General features: G+C 44.6%; 1 protein-coding gene across 3 annotated transcripts in view; it reads right to left on the bottom strand.

Annotated features, from left to right (window-relative positions):
- ELP1 (elongator acetyltransferase complex subunit 1) overlaps positions 1 to 20,955 on the bottom strand; it is a 123,750-nt gene that overhangs the window by 88,499 nt on the left and 14,296 nt on the right. For all 3 annotated transcript variants that reach the window (XM_045020783.1, XM_045020785.1, XM_045020782.1), the window contains exons 4-10: positions 19,396 to 19,477; positions 7,380 to 7,460; positions 6,934 to 7,019; positions 3,564 to 3,663; positions 2,133 to 2,223; positions 1,475 to 1,598; positions 214 to 307 (exon numbers count right to left, since the gene is read on the bottom strand). In XM_045020783.1, coding sequence (XP_044876718.1) covers positions 214 to 307; positions 1,475 to 1,598; positions 2,133 to 2,223; positions 3,564 to 3,663; positions 6,934 to 7,019; positions 7,380 to 7,460; positions 19,396 to 19,477 — 658 coding nt within the window. The remainder of the gene's footprint in view (positions 1 to 213; positions 308 to 1,474; positions 1,599 to 2,132; positions 2,224 to 3,563; positions 3,664 to 6,933; positions 7,020 to 7,379; positions 7,461 to 19,395; positions 19,478 to 20,955) is intronic.

The following is a 20,955-nucleotide window of genomic DNA, read 5'->3' as shown; positions in this document are numbered from 1 at the left end:
ACTGATGGGCAGTGAGCTTTGGCATTGCTTCCAAAGCAGCTGGCCTGGACAATGCCTGAGCAAAATCTAGTGAACTAGTGCAGTTTCTCCTGACCTTGCACAGGCATCTTAGACCACTGGGCAGAATCTCTCCATGTCTTCTGACATATTGCCTCTCCACACCTCCTAATTAACGTGCACTTGGGGCAGCCAGGGCACTGAAAGTATTCTTACCATAGGTGTTTGTCTCAGAGTTCTTTTCTTTCTTAACATCTTCCAACCAAACTGCCAGGATCGTAGAGTCTAAGTTCCAAAGCAGCTCGTTAACCTGATGGGACAGAGTCTCTCATTGGTGTTTCTGTCCATACACAAGGCAGACCACCATGTCAGAATCATCTACTCAAGCTTAAAAACGTTGGTTGGCTCCCTCCTTGCCCAGACAGCATACAAGGGAGCACACCATTGCAGGGAATAGAAGGCAGTAACATATTACAAAGCTTATGCCAGGAAATCCCCCAGGCATGAATTTAAGATGGTAGACCCCAGCCCTGTCTTAGGAAACTAAGGGGAACATTAAGTAGAACCTCTTATACGGCTCTTCCTCCTTACGTGTTTGGCCAGGAGGGCAGCTCCTGCTCCACACTCTGCCTGCGGAAGGGAACAGCTTAAGCAAGCCCAGTGAGGAGTCTCACACTCTCCATTCACACAACAGTGGTGCTTTGCCCTATTTTAGATCTTACTCTTTCCCACGCATCACCTGCAACCTCACCCCAGCTTCAAGGCACAGTGGTGTGGCTGAAACAGAGCCTCCTCCCCACCTGGGGCGAGGCCCTCCAGAGGCTGGAAGCAATGTCTCCAGGAGATCTTGGTGATCAAATGCTAGAGCCTCTGGAGAGGCTGCTGTCTCCTCAGTAGAGAGAGCACTTAAAAATACAGGGCCTGGTCCAGCTCCCAGTGCTGCCACCGGAAGCCTTACACTGTCTTCAGTGGGAGATGGGTTGAGCCCTTTGTTCTGCTCTTGCTCCTAGGCACTTTGTGACCAAGAGAGAGATAAGAGCCTGATTTTAAAGACGTCTGAATTTCCCAGGGTGCTGAGTGCTCAGCTGGAGTCAACAAGGCCACCTGTGCATACTACAAAGGACTCTTTCACACAACCTCTCTTGTAAAGAGTCACAAATTGGTGCTTCCTACCTCCCCTCTCTTTCTGTAGATTCGGGGCAAGTCTGTCAGTGACTAAAGGCAACGAAGGGCCCAGTCTGCAGAGATCAGAGCTAGACACAAAATTGGATCTGCAGTTTAGATTCAGCTCACTAGGAAGATGGGAACTAGCAGCTAATTTGAAATCTGGATCCGGACTACTCTAGATTTGGGGTTACTCAGATCTGGGCCCGTAATTACTGACCACAACCCTTCATGTTCAGCAGACAGGTCTCCACACCAAGGAGCAGCAAGCACTGCATACACAGGAGGGCGACAGCCTGGACCCCTCACCTACCTTGGCTTGGCCTTTCTGAAATGGGAGAGTGAATTCCCCGTGAAGGAGACCATTTTTCTCAAAGAAGACAACATCATGTTTGTTGGGTTTCTCCTGTGTGGAGGCTATCAGGCTTCCAGAGGGCCTTAAAACAAATGCAGGGGTAATGCATGAGTGACCACAATTTATTGCAGATTTAAGGTAAGGAACACATCTAGCTGCTTGCCCTTCCCCAGTAGCACACAAACCCAAGCAGCAGCAGAGCATGTGCTCTTATCAGGCCCCCAGCCAAGGCTCTGGCACCGCCACGCAGACCTTACTCAGGGTTCACAACACCACTGTAGAAATAATACTAGTACAGGAGAGGATAAGTGCTGCTGTCCCTCCCAAAGCTGAGCCAGCCTGGTATGGTGTTGCTATAAGACTATAACCTCTCCTACCAGCTCTGGTCTCACCTCCTGAGCGGACGGGGGAGGGGGGACGGTGGTCCTGGGAAACAGGAATGACTGGCTCTAAACGGCACTTCCTCCTTACATGTTTGACCAGGAGGGCAGCTCAAAGCAGGAAAACAAAGGAGGGAAAGGATCCTTCAAGCTGTGACAGACGCTGAGGAAACCCCACAGCCAGTGAACAAAACCCAACCCCATCCACCAGGAACACAGGCTGCTCATTTACTCACTTCCAGGCCAGTGCTTGTTCTAGTCCTGGGATAGGCTCACTTGTCGACTGTAAGACCAGCTCTCTGCTCCACACTCTGACCTTCCGAGCCCCTACACGAGACAAGGGTAAGGGGGGGAAAACAGGAAACTCAGGAGAAGTGTCCTCTGCTTTTGGTGGGGTGAGGTGGGGGTGGAAAGGGACAACTTCCTCCTGAAGACCTCCTCTGTGAAGTATTGGCACCCCTTGCAGATAATGGCAGCTGCAGACAGGCTCACTGGAATTGCTGTGCAGCTTACAATTATGACACAGCTGTGAGTGTGCACAAGGTTGGACAGTCTGATTGTGACCATTCTCCTGCTTAAAGCGCCACAAAATAACTTCTTTCTGCTTGGAGTTTCTCATGTGCATTCTATACTCAAACTTCCTAAATAACTCTGAGTTTCACATTTCCTTGCATTTCTGAGAGTTCTGATTCCAAAAATGACTTCTTTTGCATTCTGAGATGCACTGAACAGTTTTGGTCCAGTCACAATTAAAAGACAGCTTGATGTGTGACATTAACTCCTTGTGTGCGTGGTCCCGAATGAGGCCAGGGGCCAGCTGACTTTTGAAATAAATGAGGGTCAAAATCCAAACGGTTTGGAAGACCAGCTTCTCTGGTAGCAGTTCCATGTTCTGACAGAATGCACAACCCCGCCACGATAACAAACGGGGGAGGCTGGGGTCTGGCCCTGCAGAAGGCAGCCTAACTTGCACACTTTGGTTGTATAAGCTAGGACGTTCTGTTGGCATCACAATTGTGTAGGGACACAGCTGTAACTCAGCCAGCACCCAGCACCCGAGGTTTTGATCCAAACAAGTGAAGTATCAGTTAGTGATAGCAAGTCGCGATACTCCCCAATATGCTTGGAAACCAAGCCAAAAGCCACATAAACTAGGTGTTTCTAAGAGGTAAGAGGAGCAGTTTGAGAAGGTTTGCTTTCAGAAGAGCATGGTTTCAAAAGTTTGCTCCTAGCCTGTGACAGGGAGGAGTGAGAGGGCGAAAAAAACCACACCAGTAATTCTAGCCACTGCTTTGCTTTCCAGGATGCAGCATAAAACAACACCCCTCTCGTGCAATAGCCATCACAGCAATTCTGACCTTGGCTAATCTCTGAGACAGAAAATTAGGTCAATGGAAAGTGAGAAATCGCAGAGCTGTGAAGTCGGAATCTGGGCCCCTGTTTCCTGCACAGGGGTGTTTCAGGTCGAGAGTTTGACTCAGACCCATCTATACTGAACACTAGGCCCAAAATGGAAGGAAAAACCTTCAGCTTTTTTCTTTAATTGCCAGTTACTAAATATGACAAAGTAAGGCGGCTTTGCCATCTTGATAAACTGGTAACAGCCTCCCACACCAGCACAGGTAATTTGGGGCTGGGCAGGTTTTCTAGATCAGTTAATCCCATACCTGTCTGTGGACAAATAGCGCTCACTGCTACAAACTGCCCATCTCCTCTCCAGGTGACTCGGGGTCGGCCATCATCAGAGGATGAAGCAGGAGGCACTTCCTGAAGTTATACAAGAAAAACCAAAGGATCAGGTGCAAGTCTGAAATGGCTGCTGCTGGAATGGCCTTTGGCTACAGAAAGCTATTGGCTGCCCCTGCCCTTTGCAAGTCCATTATGTAGTTTATTACATCATCATCAACAACAAAAACAGGTGTTAAAAGAACGTTAAGGTGGCAAAGTTAAGCACTCAACGGTTAGGAAATGCCAGTAATAAGACTCAGGGGGTAGCCGTGTTAGTCTGTATCCACAAAAACAACAACGAGGAGTCCAGTGGCACCTTAAAGACTAACAGATTTATTTGGGCATAAGCTTTCGTAAGTAAAAAACCTCACTTCTTCAGATGCATCTGAGGACTGTCCATGCAACCTTAATTTGGCCCCCTTGTGCGCCTGCATTCTGATACAGCTTTTAATGACAATCAAATCCATTTTAGCCACAAGTCTCCTCACTTTTTCAGTGCACAGGACAGACTGGGCTCTAGGGATGAACCAGGGCTGTGTAGTGAAGGGGGCTGTTGTCTGTGGGACCCTGTCTGATGGGTTGCAGAAGTTTGAAGGTGTGCGGCGAATGAGGCAGGGAACTGCAGAAAGAGAAAGGCTGGTCTTCGGGTTAGAACAGTTGAATGCCACTCTGGAGAAGAGGATTCGATCCCTCCGTCTGCCCTCAGGGTTCTTGTGTGATGCCGGGCAAAGCACTGACACCAAAACATTAAGAGGTGATCAATCACTAACTGTGTGCTCCTCATTTTCTGGGACCCTGAACTTGAGACCCTGGGGTCTGATCTGCAGAAGTGCTGAGCACTCACAGCTGCTACTCAGGTCAACAGGAGCTGTGCTATGAACATACGAAGCACTATACAATAGTATGTAGGCTGAAAAATCATGCCCCAAGTGTCTCAAACTGGGCATCCAAAATTAGTGGAATCTTTTGGCTTTAATCTGTGCCTCAATTCCCAATAACACTGCACATCTCACAGGGGTGCTGTGAAGATACATTTGTTAATGTTTGGGAAGCACTCACCTTGGTGATGAAGTGCCAAAGAAGAGCCCAGGAGGAAATTCAGAATTCTATCTTCATAGCAGAGTTCAAACAGTGTGAAAAAAAATAAGGCATGGGACACACATTGAATTATGTGGATAAAATAAAATATTGACTAGCTCTCATTAAGTCACCACTGTCCATCCTGTACGCTGAACAAGGCAGGGGTCCTGTGGAAAAAACTGTACGTGATCATATAATTAAAGACAGTATCATAATGTAGACACACAAGGGAGCAGAGTTAAGGCTGTACAGGTATCCTTCATTCTGGCTTTTCATAACTTTTGAGTGCTTGACTTTGCCATCTTAGTGTTTCTTTAACTGTTTTGTTTGTGTTATTTCCTAGGATTTAAAAAAGTAAATAGAAAAAAAAATTCCACCATGTGACATCACACTGAATTTGACACCCAGACAGGCCATCAGCAGGGCTGGAACCATAGACCCACAGCATAGACCTCTGCCACATAAGCTGAGTAACTGTTAGCAGTAGAGTACAACCTCAGAGTTACGAACTGACCACTCAACCACACACACCTCATTTGGAACCAGAATTACACAATCAGACAGCAGCAAACACAAACACACACAAATACAGTATAGTACTGTGTTAAACATAAACTATGAAAAAAATAAAGGGAAAGCAGCATTTTTCTTCTGCATAGCACACTTTCAAAGCTGTATTAAGTTAATGTTCAGTGGTAAACTCTTAAAAGAACAACCATAAACTTTTGTTCAGAATTACGAACATTTCAGAGTTACAACCAACCTCCATTCCCGAGGTGTTCGTAACTCTGAGCTTCAACTGGGACCAGCCACTAGAGGGGGAGGAGACACTTTGCCAGTGGGTTTCACAGATATTTGCTGACAGAGAAATGATGAGACTCAGGGACTCTGGGCTCCATTCCAGGCTCAGGAAGGGAGCATGCTCTAGTGGGCAAAGGCCTTTCTGCCCATTTCCCCCAAAGCCTGACCCCCTTCCTGCCCTGTACTCTCCAATCTGTCCCAATTTGTCTCCCAGTGCCAGTCTCCACTGCTCTTCTCCACGTTCCACATTCCAGGCCCAGTCTCCTTACCCAGCCAGCCCTCACCTCCCCCGGGGGCACCCCAAACCAGTCGCAGACTTCCCCTCACACTAGCTCCAGTCTATTCCCCCAGGCACCTTGTCTCAGTCTCCTTGCCCAGGCAGCTTAAAGCACTCCCACCTCCTTGTCCTATATCAGTCTCCCCCACCTCCCCATCCTCACATTGGCTTCTTGTCCCAATCTACCCCTTCCCCACCCAGCTCTTGTCCCTCTCCGCTCAGGTCAGGTTGCTTCCTCCTCCACACTCCCTGGGCCCCAGCAAAGGGTCACTGAGCGCACAGGACACAATATCCCTGTTCTCAGCTCTGGTGCCACAGCAGCCCCATTAAGCTAGGGACAGCAATTGTAGGGAAAGTCCTGCTCAGCCCCTGAAGCCTGGGATGGTGTATGTGCAGCCCAGTTGTCATGTAGGAGCTATGAGGGGACAGAGAAATGCTCAGTGCAAACAGGATCTCCAGAGAATGTAGCTGCTGCACTTTAACAAGTGTGAAATAAGACTTCCCAAAGGCTTATAACTTGACCAATTTTGGTGAATTTTCATGGAAACAGTAAAAGGCACAACCCTGACACAAATGCCTTGCCAAATTTCAAGTATGTGCCCCAAAGTTGGGGGTGCTATAGTTTGTCAATGAAACAGCAGTAAATACTTTTTAAAAACTTGGGTAAAACAAAATACTCTTCCCCAATCTCGTTCTCAGAAAAACAGTTGAACCATTTTAGGTGAAACTTTAAAAAAAAATCCTGTGGCAGACACCTGGCATGGAAGTTTCAATGCAAACAGTTAAAGTTTGGCAAAAATATAAGCAACTGAAAACAGGGTCTTATAACGGGAAGCACTGGGCAAGCGGAACTCCAGGCAGCACTATCTGCGCTGCCTACTGTGTTTGAAAACCACTCCAACCTGTCAGGGGCTAAGTGAGCATTACAGGCATTCAACACTGCATTACTGAAGTAGAGAGAAGGAAAAAGCATTTGACTTAAATCAAGTGAACAGTGAACAAATTAGGTGATAAAGAAACGGGTAGAAATAAGGACAGAATGCCAGGGAAGAAGCAGGAGCGTCTGCATAGCACGGAGGGAAAGACAATAGCTCTTTCTGTATAGCTGTCCCATCTGGGCAGCATGGAGACCTCATATGTCAGTGCAGTACCATTTGCTTGCGATGAGCTGCCTGTTTGCCCTCTGATCCATGGAACTGTGTCTCCTTTTTGCCCCAACCAACAGTGATGAACTTTCCTACAGGAGAGACAATTGCAATATCTGAAGACTTACAAAATGACACCATGCAGTTTGACAGACAAATAGAACCCCAAGGCAGCATTGCCTTCCTAACCTATGGTGCAGGCTTTTACAGGACAAGCTCTTGGAGCTATTCTGCGGGATGCATTTCCTAGCGATACATATGGCTAACAGCACTGCAGCAGCTAGGTAACTTTGCAGCAGGTTTGACACATTTAGAGCCTCTGCTGCCAAGAAAAATATTGACATTCAGCTGCAACCTGACAGTAGTATCCTGCTGCCTCCTGGGCAGAGTTCATGCAGGTCTGTTTGTTAATTTCATTCATTTTTATGAGATAACAATATGAGATAACTCACCTTCCCCAAAGTCATCCTGGTGGATCTCCCTTTCAGTAATTGGTTCAAAGTCCTTTGTCATCATTATAAGAGTTTGCTGACCTGCATGGTAAACATACAAGCCAGGATTAAAAATTACGTGTGTGGTATTCTCCAGTGTCAGAGAGAAGGTTGAATTCAGTTCCCCTGTTTGTCACATAGCAAAAGCAGAGGGGAAAAAAATCACTCTCAACAACAAGAAAATATGATTGTAAAGCCACAAAAATTGGCAGGGAGACTCAGAGGCAAGCAGTTCTTGAACACTACCTCAAATTCAACGTTGAAACTGACTAGATTTTAAGTTGACAGTAGTTCCTATAAGTAGAGAAGGTCTTAAAGCAAAACCACAAATCCAATGCAGTAACATCCAAAAATCTAGTGAAAAACACAGCCTGTGTATTGCATTTCTTACCTCTACAATTACAATTGTAAAATCTTAGTGTTATTTCACCTCCGCATGAAGTTAATGAGTCCTATCCATTAGCGAGAAAAGCAAGCAGCATATGGAATGTTAACTCTGCAGCTGCTTTGGTTTGGTGCTGTAAGTATTCTGAATGTAATTTGTATCAAAGACAACACAGAAATTAAGTTGTACTGCATTGCACGTCTGTGCTGCAGACAGGCGTAGCATTTTGTATACAGCACTTGATGCCAAAGCAATCAAAGTTAATAATGGTAAATACAGTCACAATAATTTCCTATGAGAGAACAGGTGCTATAAGTATTTTACAAAGAACACAATGCTACTACTCAAATTAGTTGGAGTTGAGGACATTTAGTGCTTTGCAGGTAATGTTTAGCACCTTGTAGGATTGGGTCTTCACTGCAATGCAGCCACTTCTGGAGTAAAGGCCAATAAGCATGATGCACAATAACGACGGTAAAAAAAAAGCAAAAGAAGTTTCAGGCAAGGTCAGCAAACCTCAACTCCTATGAGAAGAGCCATAGGATTCTTTATCACCCTGACTTCTATGTTTATAGTAATGTATTTTCTGTTTGCACGTAATTGAATCGTTTAAACTGCTAACATGCCACATTAGTTACAAGCAGTATAAAAAACCCAGAACTGTTTCTCTCTCCTTTATCATCATTAGACAGGAAGTAGGATCTTTCCCCAGATCAGAGCCCTAGTTCTGCTCTGCAACTACAGTCTGACACATCTCCAAACTGTCAGATAACAAGCAGAGTTTGGAGCCTCTTTGCCCAGCAGAAGTTACTTCAATAATCGCATTGAGACCTCAGTATAAAGACTATACCAGGGAGAATACAGCAAGAAGCTGATAATTTTTTCTTGCATTTAAGATCTCTAGATGTTTCAGAAGAGCCAGAGAGCTCCCCTTGATTCATCACTGAGGCTCATAAGAAAAGGAGAGTAAAACTTGTCCACTTATTTTGGTTTCTCATGTGCACCTTTAAAAAAACCAAGCCTTTTGCTTCATCTAATGTACTTGAACTCCAGTAAAGCATCTGACATGGGACCACATGACAAATTAGTTAAATTAGAGAACATGGGGATTAATACAAGAACTGTAAGATGGATAAGGAACTGGCTCAAAGGGAAAAGGAAAACAATTGTGCTCAAAGATGAACTACTGGACAGGAGGGAGGTTACTAGTGGAGTTCCCCAAGCATCAGCCTTGAGTCCAATTTTACTCAATATTTTTATTTACAACTGTGACTGAATGCACCTCTGTATTCACAGCCTACACAAATCTTTGTACACAATATACCTTGTGACGTATCACTTGAAAACTAATAATTCAATGGTCAGCAATACCATGATGAAACATGTGTAGCAATGTTATATGTAAAGTTATGAACGTAAGCTGAAATCATGACTGAAGTGTGTTTACTAGACAAGTCTGAGGAAGGGGTAAACAAACCTGTTTCTCAAAGATAAAGGACAAGCTGACGCCTCTAGCCAGGTGTCATCGAAGCTGATAGGCCGTCACTGGTCACATTTTTTGGCAACGAAGGGTGTGGGGCAGGAACAAATAGATCTGCATCTTTGCAAACAACAGCATGGAACCTATTTCACCGCTGGATTCCTTGTCTCCTTCCTCACAGTGGGAACGAACTAGAGGGAGCCCTCAGGAATATGCATTTCAAAAGGTGACTGAACTATAAAAACAACCCAAGTTCTCTCTCCTTATACATCTCTTGCTCTTTCACCTAAGATGACAAATAAAACCAGCCCATCTGACTTTGGAAAAGAGCTTGATCTGAAATTTGGTCAGCCCTGTTCCTAGGAGCATGTGGTTAAGAATTTTTATCTTGAATCAAGTCTAGTTTGCTTAGTACTAGGAAGTGTTTTATCTTTATTTCTCTTGTGACCATTTATGACATTAAAGCCTTGTATTTGTACACATTTAAAAATCTCTCTTTGTAGTTAAAGAAACTTGTTTTATTTTTTAAATCAAAACAAATCCATGTTGTGGTTAAACAGGGCTAATGGGGGAACTCCATTTAAAGTAGCAGACTGTTGTATACTGATCTCCTTAGAGAGACAATGGATCTAATATATCTGGACTGCTCAGGAAAGGGCAGGACAGGACAGAGCAGAACACATGTTCTGGGAGAAAATCTGGGACTGGGAGTGTGTTGGGGTCACCCTGCAAGTGGGTAACCAAGGCTGGTGGAAGCCAGAGTGAGATTGATGTGTGGCTTGCAGGCTGCAGCTATACACAGACACTCAGAGTGTGACCTGCATGCTATTTGACTGTGAGCGGCCCAGGTGGGAGTTACAGCAGCAAACCAATGGGAGGCACCCACATTTGCAGGGCAGGGGTGACGCAGCTCCTCACTGGTCTGGATTGCACCCCAGAATGTTACAGTTAATACAAGACTTGTAAGGTGAGTAAGGAACTGGCTCAAGAAGAAAAAGGTAACAGGTTGTGCTCAAAGGTGAACAACTGGAAAGAGGTTACTAGTGGAGCGCCTCAAGGATCAGCCCTGGGTCCAATTTTACACAATAGTGTGCTAATGAAATTTGCTGATGATTCCAGAGGAAGAAAATCTAAACAAAAAAGGAGTTCAGGAGAACTGGCAGCTTCTCAAGGAGACAATATTAAAGGTACAATTGCAAACTACCCTGATGTGAAGAAAAGATAGGAAAAATACTAAGAGGCCAATATGGAGCCACCAGGAACTCTCTAATTAACTGAAAATCAAAACAGAACCCTACAAGAAGTGGAAGCATGGACAAATTGCAGGAAGGAGTACACAACAATAGCTCAAGCACAGAGGGACAAAAATCAGAAAGGTTAAGGTGCAAAATAAATTACAACTAGCAAAGGGATAAGAGACAATAAGAAAAGGTTCCTAAAATATTTATAGAACAAGAGAAAGAAAAGGAAAGTGTTAGCCCTCCATTTAGTGGGGAAGGAGAGCTATTAATTGATGACATCAAGAAGGCTGAGGTATTTAATGCTATTTTGCTTCAGTCTTCTTTAAAAAGGTTAATGGTGACCAGATAGTCAACACCAGGGGTGAGCAAACAACGGCCCGCGGGCCGGATCCGTTTTAGGCTGGCCCACGAGCTCCCACTGCGGAACGGGGGACCACACCATGCAGCTCAGCCCTGCTTCGGCTTTGGGTCGGGGGCTGCTCCAGTGCTCTAGCCGGGGCGCAGGGTTGGGGCCGCACCACGCAGCTCCAGAAGCCGAGGCATGGCCCCGCTCCGGCTCCTACACACTCCAACGGGAGTTGCAGGGGCAGTGCCTGTGGATGGGGCAGTGTGCAGAGCCACCTGGCGATGCCTCCGCATAGGAGCCACAGAAGGGACATGCCATTGCTTCCGGAAGCTGCTTGAGGTAAGCGCGTTCTGAGTCTGCACCCCTGAGCCTCTCACCACGCCCCAACCCCCTGCCCCAGCCCTGATCCCCCTCCCACTCTCCAAACCCCTCGATCCCAGCCTGGACCACCCTCCTACACTCCGAACTCCTCATCCCCAGCCCCACCCCAAAGTCCACACCCCCAACCAGAGTCCTCACCCCAACCCCAATTTTGTGAGCATTCATGGCCAGCCATAAAATTTCTATTCCCCGATGTGGCCGTTGGACCAAAAAGTTTGCCCACCCCTGCTCAACACAATTAATATTTACAAGGCAGAAGGAACACAAGACAAAACAGGGAACGAACAGGTAAGTTAGAGGACTAAAAAAGATGACTGTGGGAGACCTGATAACAGTCTTCAAATATGTTAAGGGCTGTTATAAAGAACACTGATCAATTGTTCCCCATGTCCACTGAAGGGAGGACAAAAAGTAATGGGCTTAAATCTGCAGCAAGGGAGACTGTGGTTAGATATCCGGAAAAGCCAAACTCTAAGGGTAGTTAAGATTTGGAATAGGTTTCTAAGGGAATTGTAGAATCCCCATCATTGGAGGTTTGTAACAACAGGTTGTACAAACACTTATCTGGGATGGTCTTGGTTTACTTGGCCCCGCCTCTGCACAGGGAGCTGGACTGGATGACCTCTTGATGTTCCTTCCAGCCCTGCATTTCTATGATTCTCCAATACAAAGTTGGGAGGTATTGTCAACATGGAGGAGGACTGGAACATTATATAGGAAGACCTGGATGACCTTGAGAACTGGCATACAGAAATGGGATGAAATTTAATAGTGGAAAGTGCAAGGTCATGCATTTAGGGTCTAAACAAACATCTGCTATCAAGTGGGGGCTCATCAGCTAGAAGTGACAGAAAAGGAAAGAGGCCTGGGTGCGTTTGTCGATAACAGGATGACAATGAGCCACCAATGTGATGCAGTTGCGAAAGAGGCAAATATGATCCTATGATGCATCAAGCAGGACATATCCAGTAGAGAGAGAGAGGAAAGTAGTAATGCCATTTTACAAGGCACTGGTAAGACCTCATCTGGAGCCTGTACAATTCTGATCACCCATGTTCAAGAGATGAATTCAAACAGAACTGGTGCAAATAAGTAATCGGGGGAATGGAGGGCCTATCTTATGAGGGGAGACTGGAAGAGTTTGGCTTGCTAAGCCTAGCAAAACAAAGGTCAAGAGTGGATGTGACTGCTCTCTATAAATACATCAGGGCGAGGGTGGAGGGAGATAATAGGGAGGGAGAAGAGTGATCGAAGTGTAAGTGTAAGTGTAAACCACCCTTCCATTAACTAGGAGACAATGCAGGCAGAAGCCCAGCAGCAGAGTGGGGGATATCCAGTTTATTGCACTGAGTGTTGCATGTATGATTACCTGCCCTGTGGGCGGGTGGCGTATGTGTGCAGTCGGTGCAAGGAGCTCCTGGCGCTCAGAGACCATGTACGGACTTTGGAGGCCAGAGTGGCGGAACTGGAGGAGCTAAGAGAGGCAGAGAGGTATGTGGATGAGGCTTTCCGGGACACTGTAGAATTGTCCCACCTCCGCTCAGACAGCCCCTGTGCTGTTGAGGAGGAAGAATGGCCCAGGGAAGCAGAGCAGTCAATGGGAGCAGAGGGAAACCTTCCCGTAGTTGGGACCCTCCTTCCAGATGGTGCTGGGGTTGCCTCTCGCACTGAGGATACCTCTCCAGGGGAGGGAACTCCAGTTTCTAGGAAAAGGCAGGTGTTAGTAATGGAAGATTCGATCATTAGAAACGTAGATAGCTGGGTCTGTGATGACCGAGAGAACCGTATGGTGACTTGCCTGCCTGGTGCAAAGGTTGCGGATCTGTTGAGGCATCTAGACAGACTTATGTGTAGTGCTGGAGAGGAGCCGGTGGTCGTGGTACATAGAGGTACCAATGACATAGGGAAGGGTAGGAGAGATGTCCTGGAATCCAAATTTAGGCTGCTAGGGAAGAGACTGAAATCCAGGACCTCTATGGTGGCAGTCTCAGAAATGCTCCGAGTTCCACAAGCAGGGCCGGGTAGGCAGGCAGAGCTTCAGAGTCTCAATGCGTGGATGAGACGATGGTGTAGAGAGGAGGGGTTCACGTTCATTAGGAACTGGGGAAACTTCTGGGATGGGAGGAGCCTATACAGGAGAGATGGGCTCCACCTAAACCAAAGTGGAACCAGACTGCTGGTACTAAACATTAAAAAGGTTGTAGAGCAGTTTTTAAACTAGGAGATGGGGGAAAGCCGACTGCTGCAGAGGAGCATGTGGATCGGACACAGACTTCTCTTAGGGGAGAGTCTGATGATAGAGAATCTCCAGGTTATAGTCAGGAGCAGAGGACGGAAGAGGATAATGTAAGGGCTGGATCAGATGATAAACAGTCACATAAAAAAGAATCTGGCACATCAGAAAAGGGCAGACAAATAAACAGGGACAAGTTTTTAAAGTGCTTGTACACAAATGCTAGAAGTCTAAATAATAAGATGGGTGAACTAGAGTGCCTGGTGATAAAGGAGGATATTGATATAATAGGCATCACAGAAACCTGGTGGACTGACAGCAATCAATGGGACACAATCATTCCGGGGTACAAAATATATCGGAAGGACAGAACAGGTCGCGCAGGGGGAGGAGTGGCACTGTATGTGAAAGAAAATGTAGATTCAAATGAAGTAAAAATCTTAAGCGAATCCACAGGTTCCATAGAATCTCTATGGATAGAAATTTCATGCTCTAATAAAAATATAACATTAGGGATCTATTATCGACCACCTGACCAGGACAGTAATAGTGATGATGAAATGCTAAGGGAAATTAGAGAGACGATCAAAATTAAGAACTCAATAATAGTGGGGGATTTCAATTATCCCCATATTGACTGGGAATATGTCACCTCAGGACGAAATGCAGAGATAAAATTTCTCAATACTTTAAATGACTGCTTCATGGAGCAGCTGGTACGGGAACCCACAAGGGGAGAGGCAACTCTAGATTTAATCCTGAGTGGCGCGCAGGAGCTGGTCCAAGAGGTAACTATAGCAGGACCGTTTGGAAATAGTGACCATAATACAATAGCATTCAACATCCCTGTGGTGGGAAGAACACCTCAACTGCCCAACATTTAATTTCAAAAGGGGGAACTATACAAAAATGAAGGAGTTAGTTAAGCAGAAGTTAAAAGGTACAGTGACTAAAGTGAAATCCCTGCAAGTTGCATGGGCCCTTTTTAAAGACACCATAATAGAGGCCCAACTTAAATGTATACCCTAAATTAAGAAACACGGTAAAAGAACTAAAAAAGAGCCACCATGGCTTAACAACCATGTAAAAGAAGTAGTGAGAGATAAAAAGACTTCCTTTAAAAAGTGGAAGTCAAATCCTAGTGAGGCAAATAGAAAGGAGCACAAACACTGCCAACTTAAGTGCAAGAGTGTAATAAGAAAAGCCAAAGAGGAGTTTGAAGAACGGCTAGCCAAAAACTCCAAAGGTAATAACAAAATGTTTTTTAAGTACATCAGAAGCAGGAATCCTGCTAAACAACCAGTGGGGCCCCTTGACGATCGAAATACAAAAGGAGCGCTTAAAGACGATAAAGTCATTGCGGAGAAACTAAATGGATTCTTTGCTTCAGTCTTCACGACTGAGGATGTTAGGGAGATTCCCAAACCTGAGCTGGCTTTTGTAGGTGACAAATCTGAGGAACTGTCACAGATTGAAGTGTCACTAGAGGAGGTTTTGGAATTAATTGATAAACTCAACATTAACAAGTCACCGGGACCAGATGGCGTTCACCCAAGAGTTCTGAAAGAACTCAAATGTGAAGTTGCGGAACTATTAACTAAGGTTTGTAACCTGTCCTTTAAATCGGCTTCAGTACCCAATGACTGGAAGTTAGCTAATGTAACGCCAATATTTAAAAAGGGCTCTAGAGGTGATCCCGGCAATTACAGACCGGTAAGTCTAATGTCGGTACCGGGCAAATTAGTTGAAACAATAGTTAAGAATAAAATTGTCAGACACACAGAAAAACAAACTGTTGAGCAATAGTCAACATGGTTTCTGTAAAGGGAAATCATGTCTTACTAATCTATTAGAGTTCTTTGAAGGGGTCAACAAACATGTGGACAAGGGGGATCTGGTGGACATAGTGTACTTAGATTTCCAGAAAGCCTTTGACAAGGTCCCTCACCAAAGGCTCTTACGTAAATTAAGTTATCATGGGATAAAAGGGAAGGTCCTTTCATGGATTGAGAACTGGTTAAAAGACAGGGAACAAAGGGTAGGAATTAATGGTAAATTCTCAGAATGGAGAGGGGTAACTAGTGGTGTTCCCCAAGGGTCAGTTCTAGGACCAATCCTATTCAATTTATTCATAAATGACCTGGAGAAAGGGGTAAACAGTGAGATGGCAAAGTTTGCAGATGATACTCAACTGCTCAAGATAGTTAAGATCAAAGCAGATTGTGAAGAACTTCAAAAAGATCTCACAAAACTAAGTGATTGGGCAACAAAATGGCAAATGAAATTTAATGTGGATAAATGTAAAGTAATGCACACTGGAAAAAATAACCCCAACTATACATACAATATGATGGTGGCTAATTTAGCTACAACGAGTCAGGAAAAAGATCTTGGAGTTATCGTGGATAGTTCTCTGAAGATGTCCACGCAGTGTGCAGAGGCGGTCAAAAAAGCAAACAGGATGTTAGGAATCATTAAGAAGGGAATAGAGAATAAGACTGAGAATATATTATTGCCCTTATATAAATCCATGGTACACCCACATCTCGAATACTGTGCACAGATGTGGTCTCCTCACCTCAAAAAATATATTCTAGCACTAGAAAAAGTTCAGAGAAGGGCAACTAAAATGATTAGGGGTTTGGAGAGGGTCCCATACGAGGAAAGATTAAAGAGGCTAGGACTCTTCAGCTTGGAAAAGAGAAGACTAAGGGGGGATATGATAGAGGTATATAAAATCATGAGTGATGTGGAGAAAGTGGATAAGGAAAAGTTATTTACTTATTCCCATAATACAAGAACTAGGGGTCACCAAATGAAATTAATAGGCAGCAGGTTTAAAACAAATAAAAGGAAGTTCTTCTTCATGCAGCGCACAGTCAACTTGTGGAACTCCTTACCTGAGGAGGTTGTGAAGGCTAGGACTATAACAATGTTTAAAAGAGAACTGGATAAATTCATGGTGGCTAAGTCCATAAATGGCTATTAGCCAGGATGGGTAAGAATGGTGTCCCTAGCCTCTGTTCATCAGAGGATGGAGATGGATGGCAGGAGAGAAATCACTTGATCATTGCCTGTTAGGTTCACTCCTTCTGGGGCACCTGGCATTGGCCACTTTCGGTAGACAGATACTGGGCTAGACGGACCTTTGGTCTGACCCGGTACGGCCGTTCTTATGTTCTTATGAAGATAAAGGACAATATTGGCACAACAACAAAAAGATATGAACTGGCCATGAACAAATTCAGGCTGGAAATCTGAAGGTTTCTAACCATCAGAGGGGTGAGGTTCTGGAAGTCTCCCAGTAGGAGTTGTGCAGGCAAACAACTTAATTTTGAGAGAAAGCTGGACATAAGTACAAGTGGAATTGTATGGCAGGGCCTGGCAGTTCTTAGAGTCCCTCCTGGTCCATGTCAGATAATCTTAAAAAAATCTCATGCTTCAGGGCTTCAGCTGGTCATCTGCAGGGGTCAGGAAAGGATATTCCCCTCACAAAGTATTCTGGGGTTTTTTTTCCATCTCCTTCCTCTGAAACATCTGAGATGGCCATGGCTAGAGATAGAAAATTGGCTGGGGTGGGCCGATGCTTTGAGGTGGCACTACGCAATCTCTTTCTCAGGTGCTTGGGTGGCTGGTTCTTGCTCACATGCTCAGGGTCTAACAGGCCATATGTGGGGTGAAGAAGACATTTTCCCCCAGATCAGATTGGCAGCGACCTTGGGATTTTTTGCCTTCCTCTGCAGCCTGGGATGCAGATCACTTGCCAGGGTTATCTTGGTGTATGTCACTAATCAATTCCCTGCTATTCCAGGGACCTTGGGCACTGGGGCACCACAGGCCCTCCTGTTCTGTCTGTGGAACACAATAAATTAGACTAGGGCTGTTGATTAATGGCAGTTAACTCACACAATTAGCTCAAAAAAATTAATCACAGTTTTAATCGCACTCTTAAACAATAGAATAGTAACTGAAATGTATTAAATATTTTTTATGTTTTTCTGCATTTTCATGTACATTGTATTCTGTGTTGTAATTGAAATCAAAGTGGTTTATTTTTATTACAAATATTTGTGCTGTAAAAATAAGAGGGAAATAGTATTTTTCACTTCACCTCATACAAGTACTGTAGTGCAAACTCTTTATCGTGAAGGTGCAACTTACAAATTTAGAATATTTTTTTTTTGTTACATAACTGCACTCAAAACCAAAACGATGGAAACTTCAGAGCCTACAAGTCCACTCAGTCCTACTTCTTCTTCAGCCAAATTCTAAGACAAACAAGTTTGTTTACATTTGCAGGAGATAATGCTGCCCTCTTCTTATTTACAATGTCATCAGAAAGTGAGAACAGGCATTTGCATAGCACTTTCGTAGCCGGCACTGCAAGGTATTTACGTACAAGGTATGCTAAACATTCGTATGCCCCTTCGTGCTTCAGTCACCATTCCAGAGGACAAGCTTCCATGCTGATGACCCTCGTTAATATATAGGTTAATTAAATTTGTGACCGAACTCCTTGTGGAAGAACTGTATGTCCCCAGCTCTGTTTTACCCACATTCTGCCATATATTTCATGTTATAGCAGTCTTGGATGATGACCGAGCACATGTTCATTTTAAGAACACTTTCGCTACAGATTTCACAAAACACAAAGAAAGTACGAATGCGAGATTTCTAAAGATAACTACAGCACTCGACCCAAGGTTTAAGAATCTGAAGTGCCTTCCAAAATTGGAGAGGGATGAGGTGTGGAGCATGCTTGGAGAAGTCTTAAAGGAGCAACACTCCGATGTGGAAACTACAGAACATGAACCACCAAAAAAGAAAATTAACCTTCTGCTGGTGGTATCTGACTCAGATAATGAAAATGAACATGTGGCGGTCCATACTGCTTTGGACTGTTATCGAGTAGAACCCGTCATCAGTATGGACTCATGTCCCCTGGAATGGTGGTTGAAGCATGAAGGGCCATATGAATCTTTAGCACATCTGGCACGTAAATATCTTGCAACGCCGGCTACAACAGTGCCATGAGAATGCCTGTTCTCACTTTCAAGTGACATTGTAAACAAGAAGCAGGCAGCAGTATCTCCTGCAAATGTAAACAAACTTGTTTGGCTGAAGTAAGACTGAGTGGACTTGCAGGCTCTACAATTTTACATTGTTTTATTTTTGAATGCGGCGGGGAGGAGGGTTGTACATAATTCTACATTTGTAAGTTCAACTTTTAGGATAAAGAGATTTCACTTAAGTACTGTAGTGCATTGAAAAATACTATTCCTTTTGGTTTTTTTACAGTACAAATACTTGTAATAAAAATAAATATAAAGTGAGCACTGTGCACTTTGTATTCTGTGTTATAATTGAAATCAATGTATTTGAAAATGTAGAAAACATCCACAAATATTTAAGTAAATGGTATTCGATTATTGTTTAACAGTGCAATTTATCGCGATTAATTTTTTTAATTGCTTGACGGCCCTAGTTTAGACAAATGCCCTCAGGAGACTAATTTCAGTTGTCATGTTTCGTGTGTGGGTGCTGGATGACGTTAATGGCCTGTGCTATATAGGAAGACAAACTAGATCTGGTGATCCCTTCTGGTCTTCAGCTTTAAGACTATCTTTTGCTGTTGCTTCTGATACAGAAGAATGTCACAAGGAATTTAACACAACTATCCCAGTTTTTTTGAATGCAGCACCAGATTTTATTTCCTTGAGAGAGATCTGTAAAGCTGCTGAATCAGAACATGTGTGTGTCATAATTGTTCAGGGCCAGGTAACTGGATTACACAAGCATAGTTCAGGGTGAGCAAAGGGGCAGAATTTGGCCCTATGAAAACTGATGCAAGGCTGTACTAAACTACCTTGTATTTGCTCAACAGAGTTTACAAACAGACTATAATTTGTACCTGTAACCAGCAGGACAAGCTCCTGGTCAGGACTCCAGCTCATGGTGGTCAGACCACTGTCCACACTCCCAACGCATTCGAGCTGTAAGAGAGCAATGAGCAGCGTGAGGTATTTGTGTATGTACAGGTGATACATATACAACAGCAAGAAAGGCTGACTGTCTCTCCAATCTATTGTTCTGATTTACAAGGAGCTGGGGGAGATGACAATTGCACCAGCTGTGGCTGCTCACGATTGCCAGAGCTGTGCTCTGGTAACAGGACACAATCACTTTTGGTGAAGAGAAGGGAAACTCCAGATACCTGCAAAATGACTTATTCTTACACACAAGGAGTCTCAGTACACACACAGTGAATTTCAAGACACCAAAACATATTCCAAACAAAACCAGTAAGCATTAAAACAATGTTAAACCTGAGAAATCAATTTGTAAAGCCAAGACATATAAGATTAGAAGCTAAACCTTAACTCTGACCCTAGTGCTCATGCCAGAAAGTATCATCTCTGACTCATTAGACAAGTTGTTAATACATACTATAGGACAGGATCTTTCATACACTAAACGACAATACTTTACGCAGTCTTCAGACTAAGCTTGATTTTTATTTTTATTTTTTCCAGTCTGACATTTGCAAAATATGCCACATGTGAACAAAGTTGGCTGAGATGGCAATAGCAGCTATCCAATCCCTGGTCTACACTATGGGGTTAGGTCGAATTTATCTGCGTTAGGTCGATTTTATAATGCATCTACTCCTCCCCGGTGAGGGGAGTAGCGCTAAAATCGACCTTTCTGTGTCGAATTTGGGGTAGTGCAGACAATTCAACGGTATTGGCCTTCGGGAGCTATCCCAGAGTGCTCCAATGTGACCGCTCCGGACAGCACTTTCAACTCCGATGCACTAGCCAGGTACACAGGAAAAGCCCTGGGAAATTTTGAATTTCATTTCCTGTTTGGTCAGTGTGGCAAGCTCAGCAGCACTGGTCCCAGAATTGCAAATGAGCTCCAGCATGGACTGAACGGGAGACACTGGAACTGATTGCTGTTTGGGGACAAAAATCTGTGCAGACAGAACTCCAATCAAAAAGAAGAAATGATAATATATATGCCAAAAATCGCACAGGGCATGATGGACAGAGGCTACACACAGCAGTGCCGCGTGAAAGTAAAGGAGCTCAGGCAAGCCTACCAAAAGACAAAGGATGCAAACGGTCGCTCCGGGTCAGAGCCCCATACATGCTGCTTCTATGATCAGCTGCATTACATTCTAGAGGGGGACCCTACCACTATTCCACCACTGTCTGTGGACACCTGCAAGGAGGGAGTCTCACGCAACAGGGAGGAGGAGGATTTTGTGGATGAGGAAGAGGAGGAGGAGAAGAATGCATTGCAGGCAAGCAGTGAACCCGTTCTCCCCGGCAGCCGGGACCTTTTCATCACCCTGGAGCCAATATCCTCCCAAGGCGGGATCCCCGATCCTGAAGGTGAAGAAGGCATCTCTGGTGAATGCACATTTGTAACTATAGTACAGGGTTTAAAAGCAACAGTGTTTAATGTC

Source organism: Mauremys mutica, chromosome 6, assembly GCF_020497125.1.
Source record: "Mauremys mutica isolate MM-2020 ecotype Southern chromosome 6, ASM2049712v1, whole genome shotgun sequence".
Taxonomy (NCBI): Eukaryota; Metazoa; Chordata; order Testudines; family Geoemydidae; genus Mauremys; species Mauremys mutica.
The sequence above is the reverse complement of the archived record's forward strand: the minus strand, read 5'-3'. Positions and strand labels throughout refer to the sequence as shown.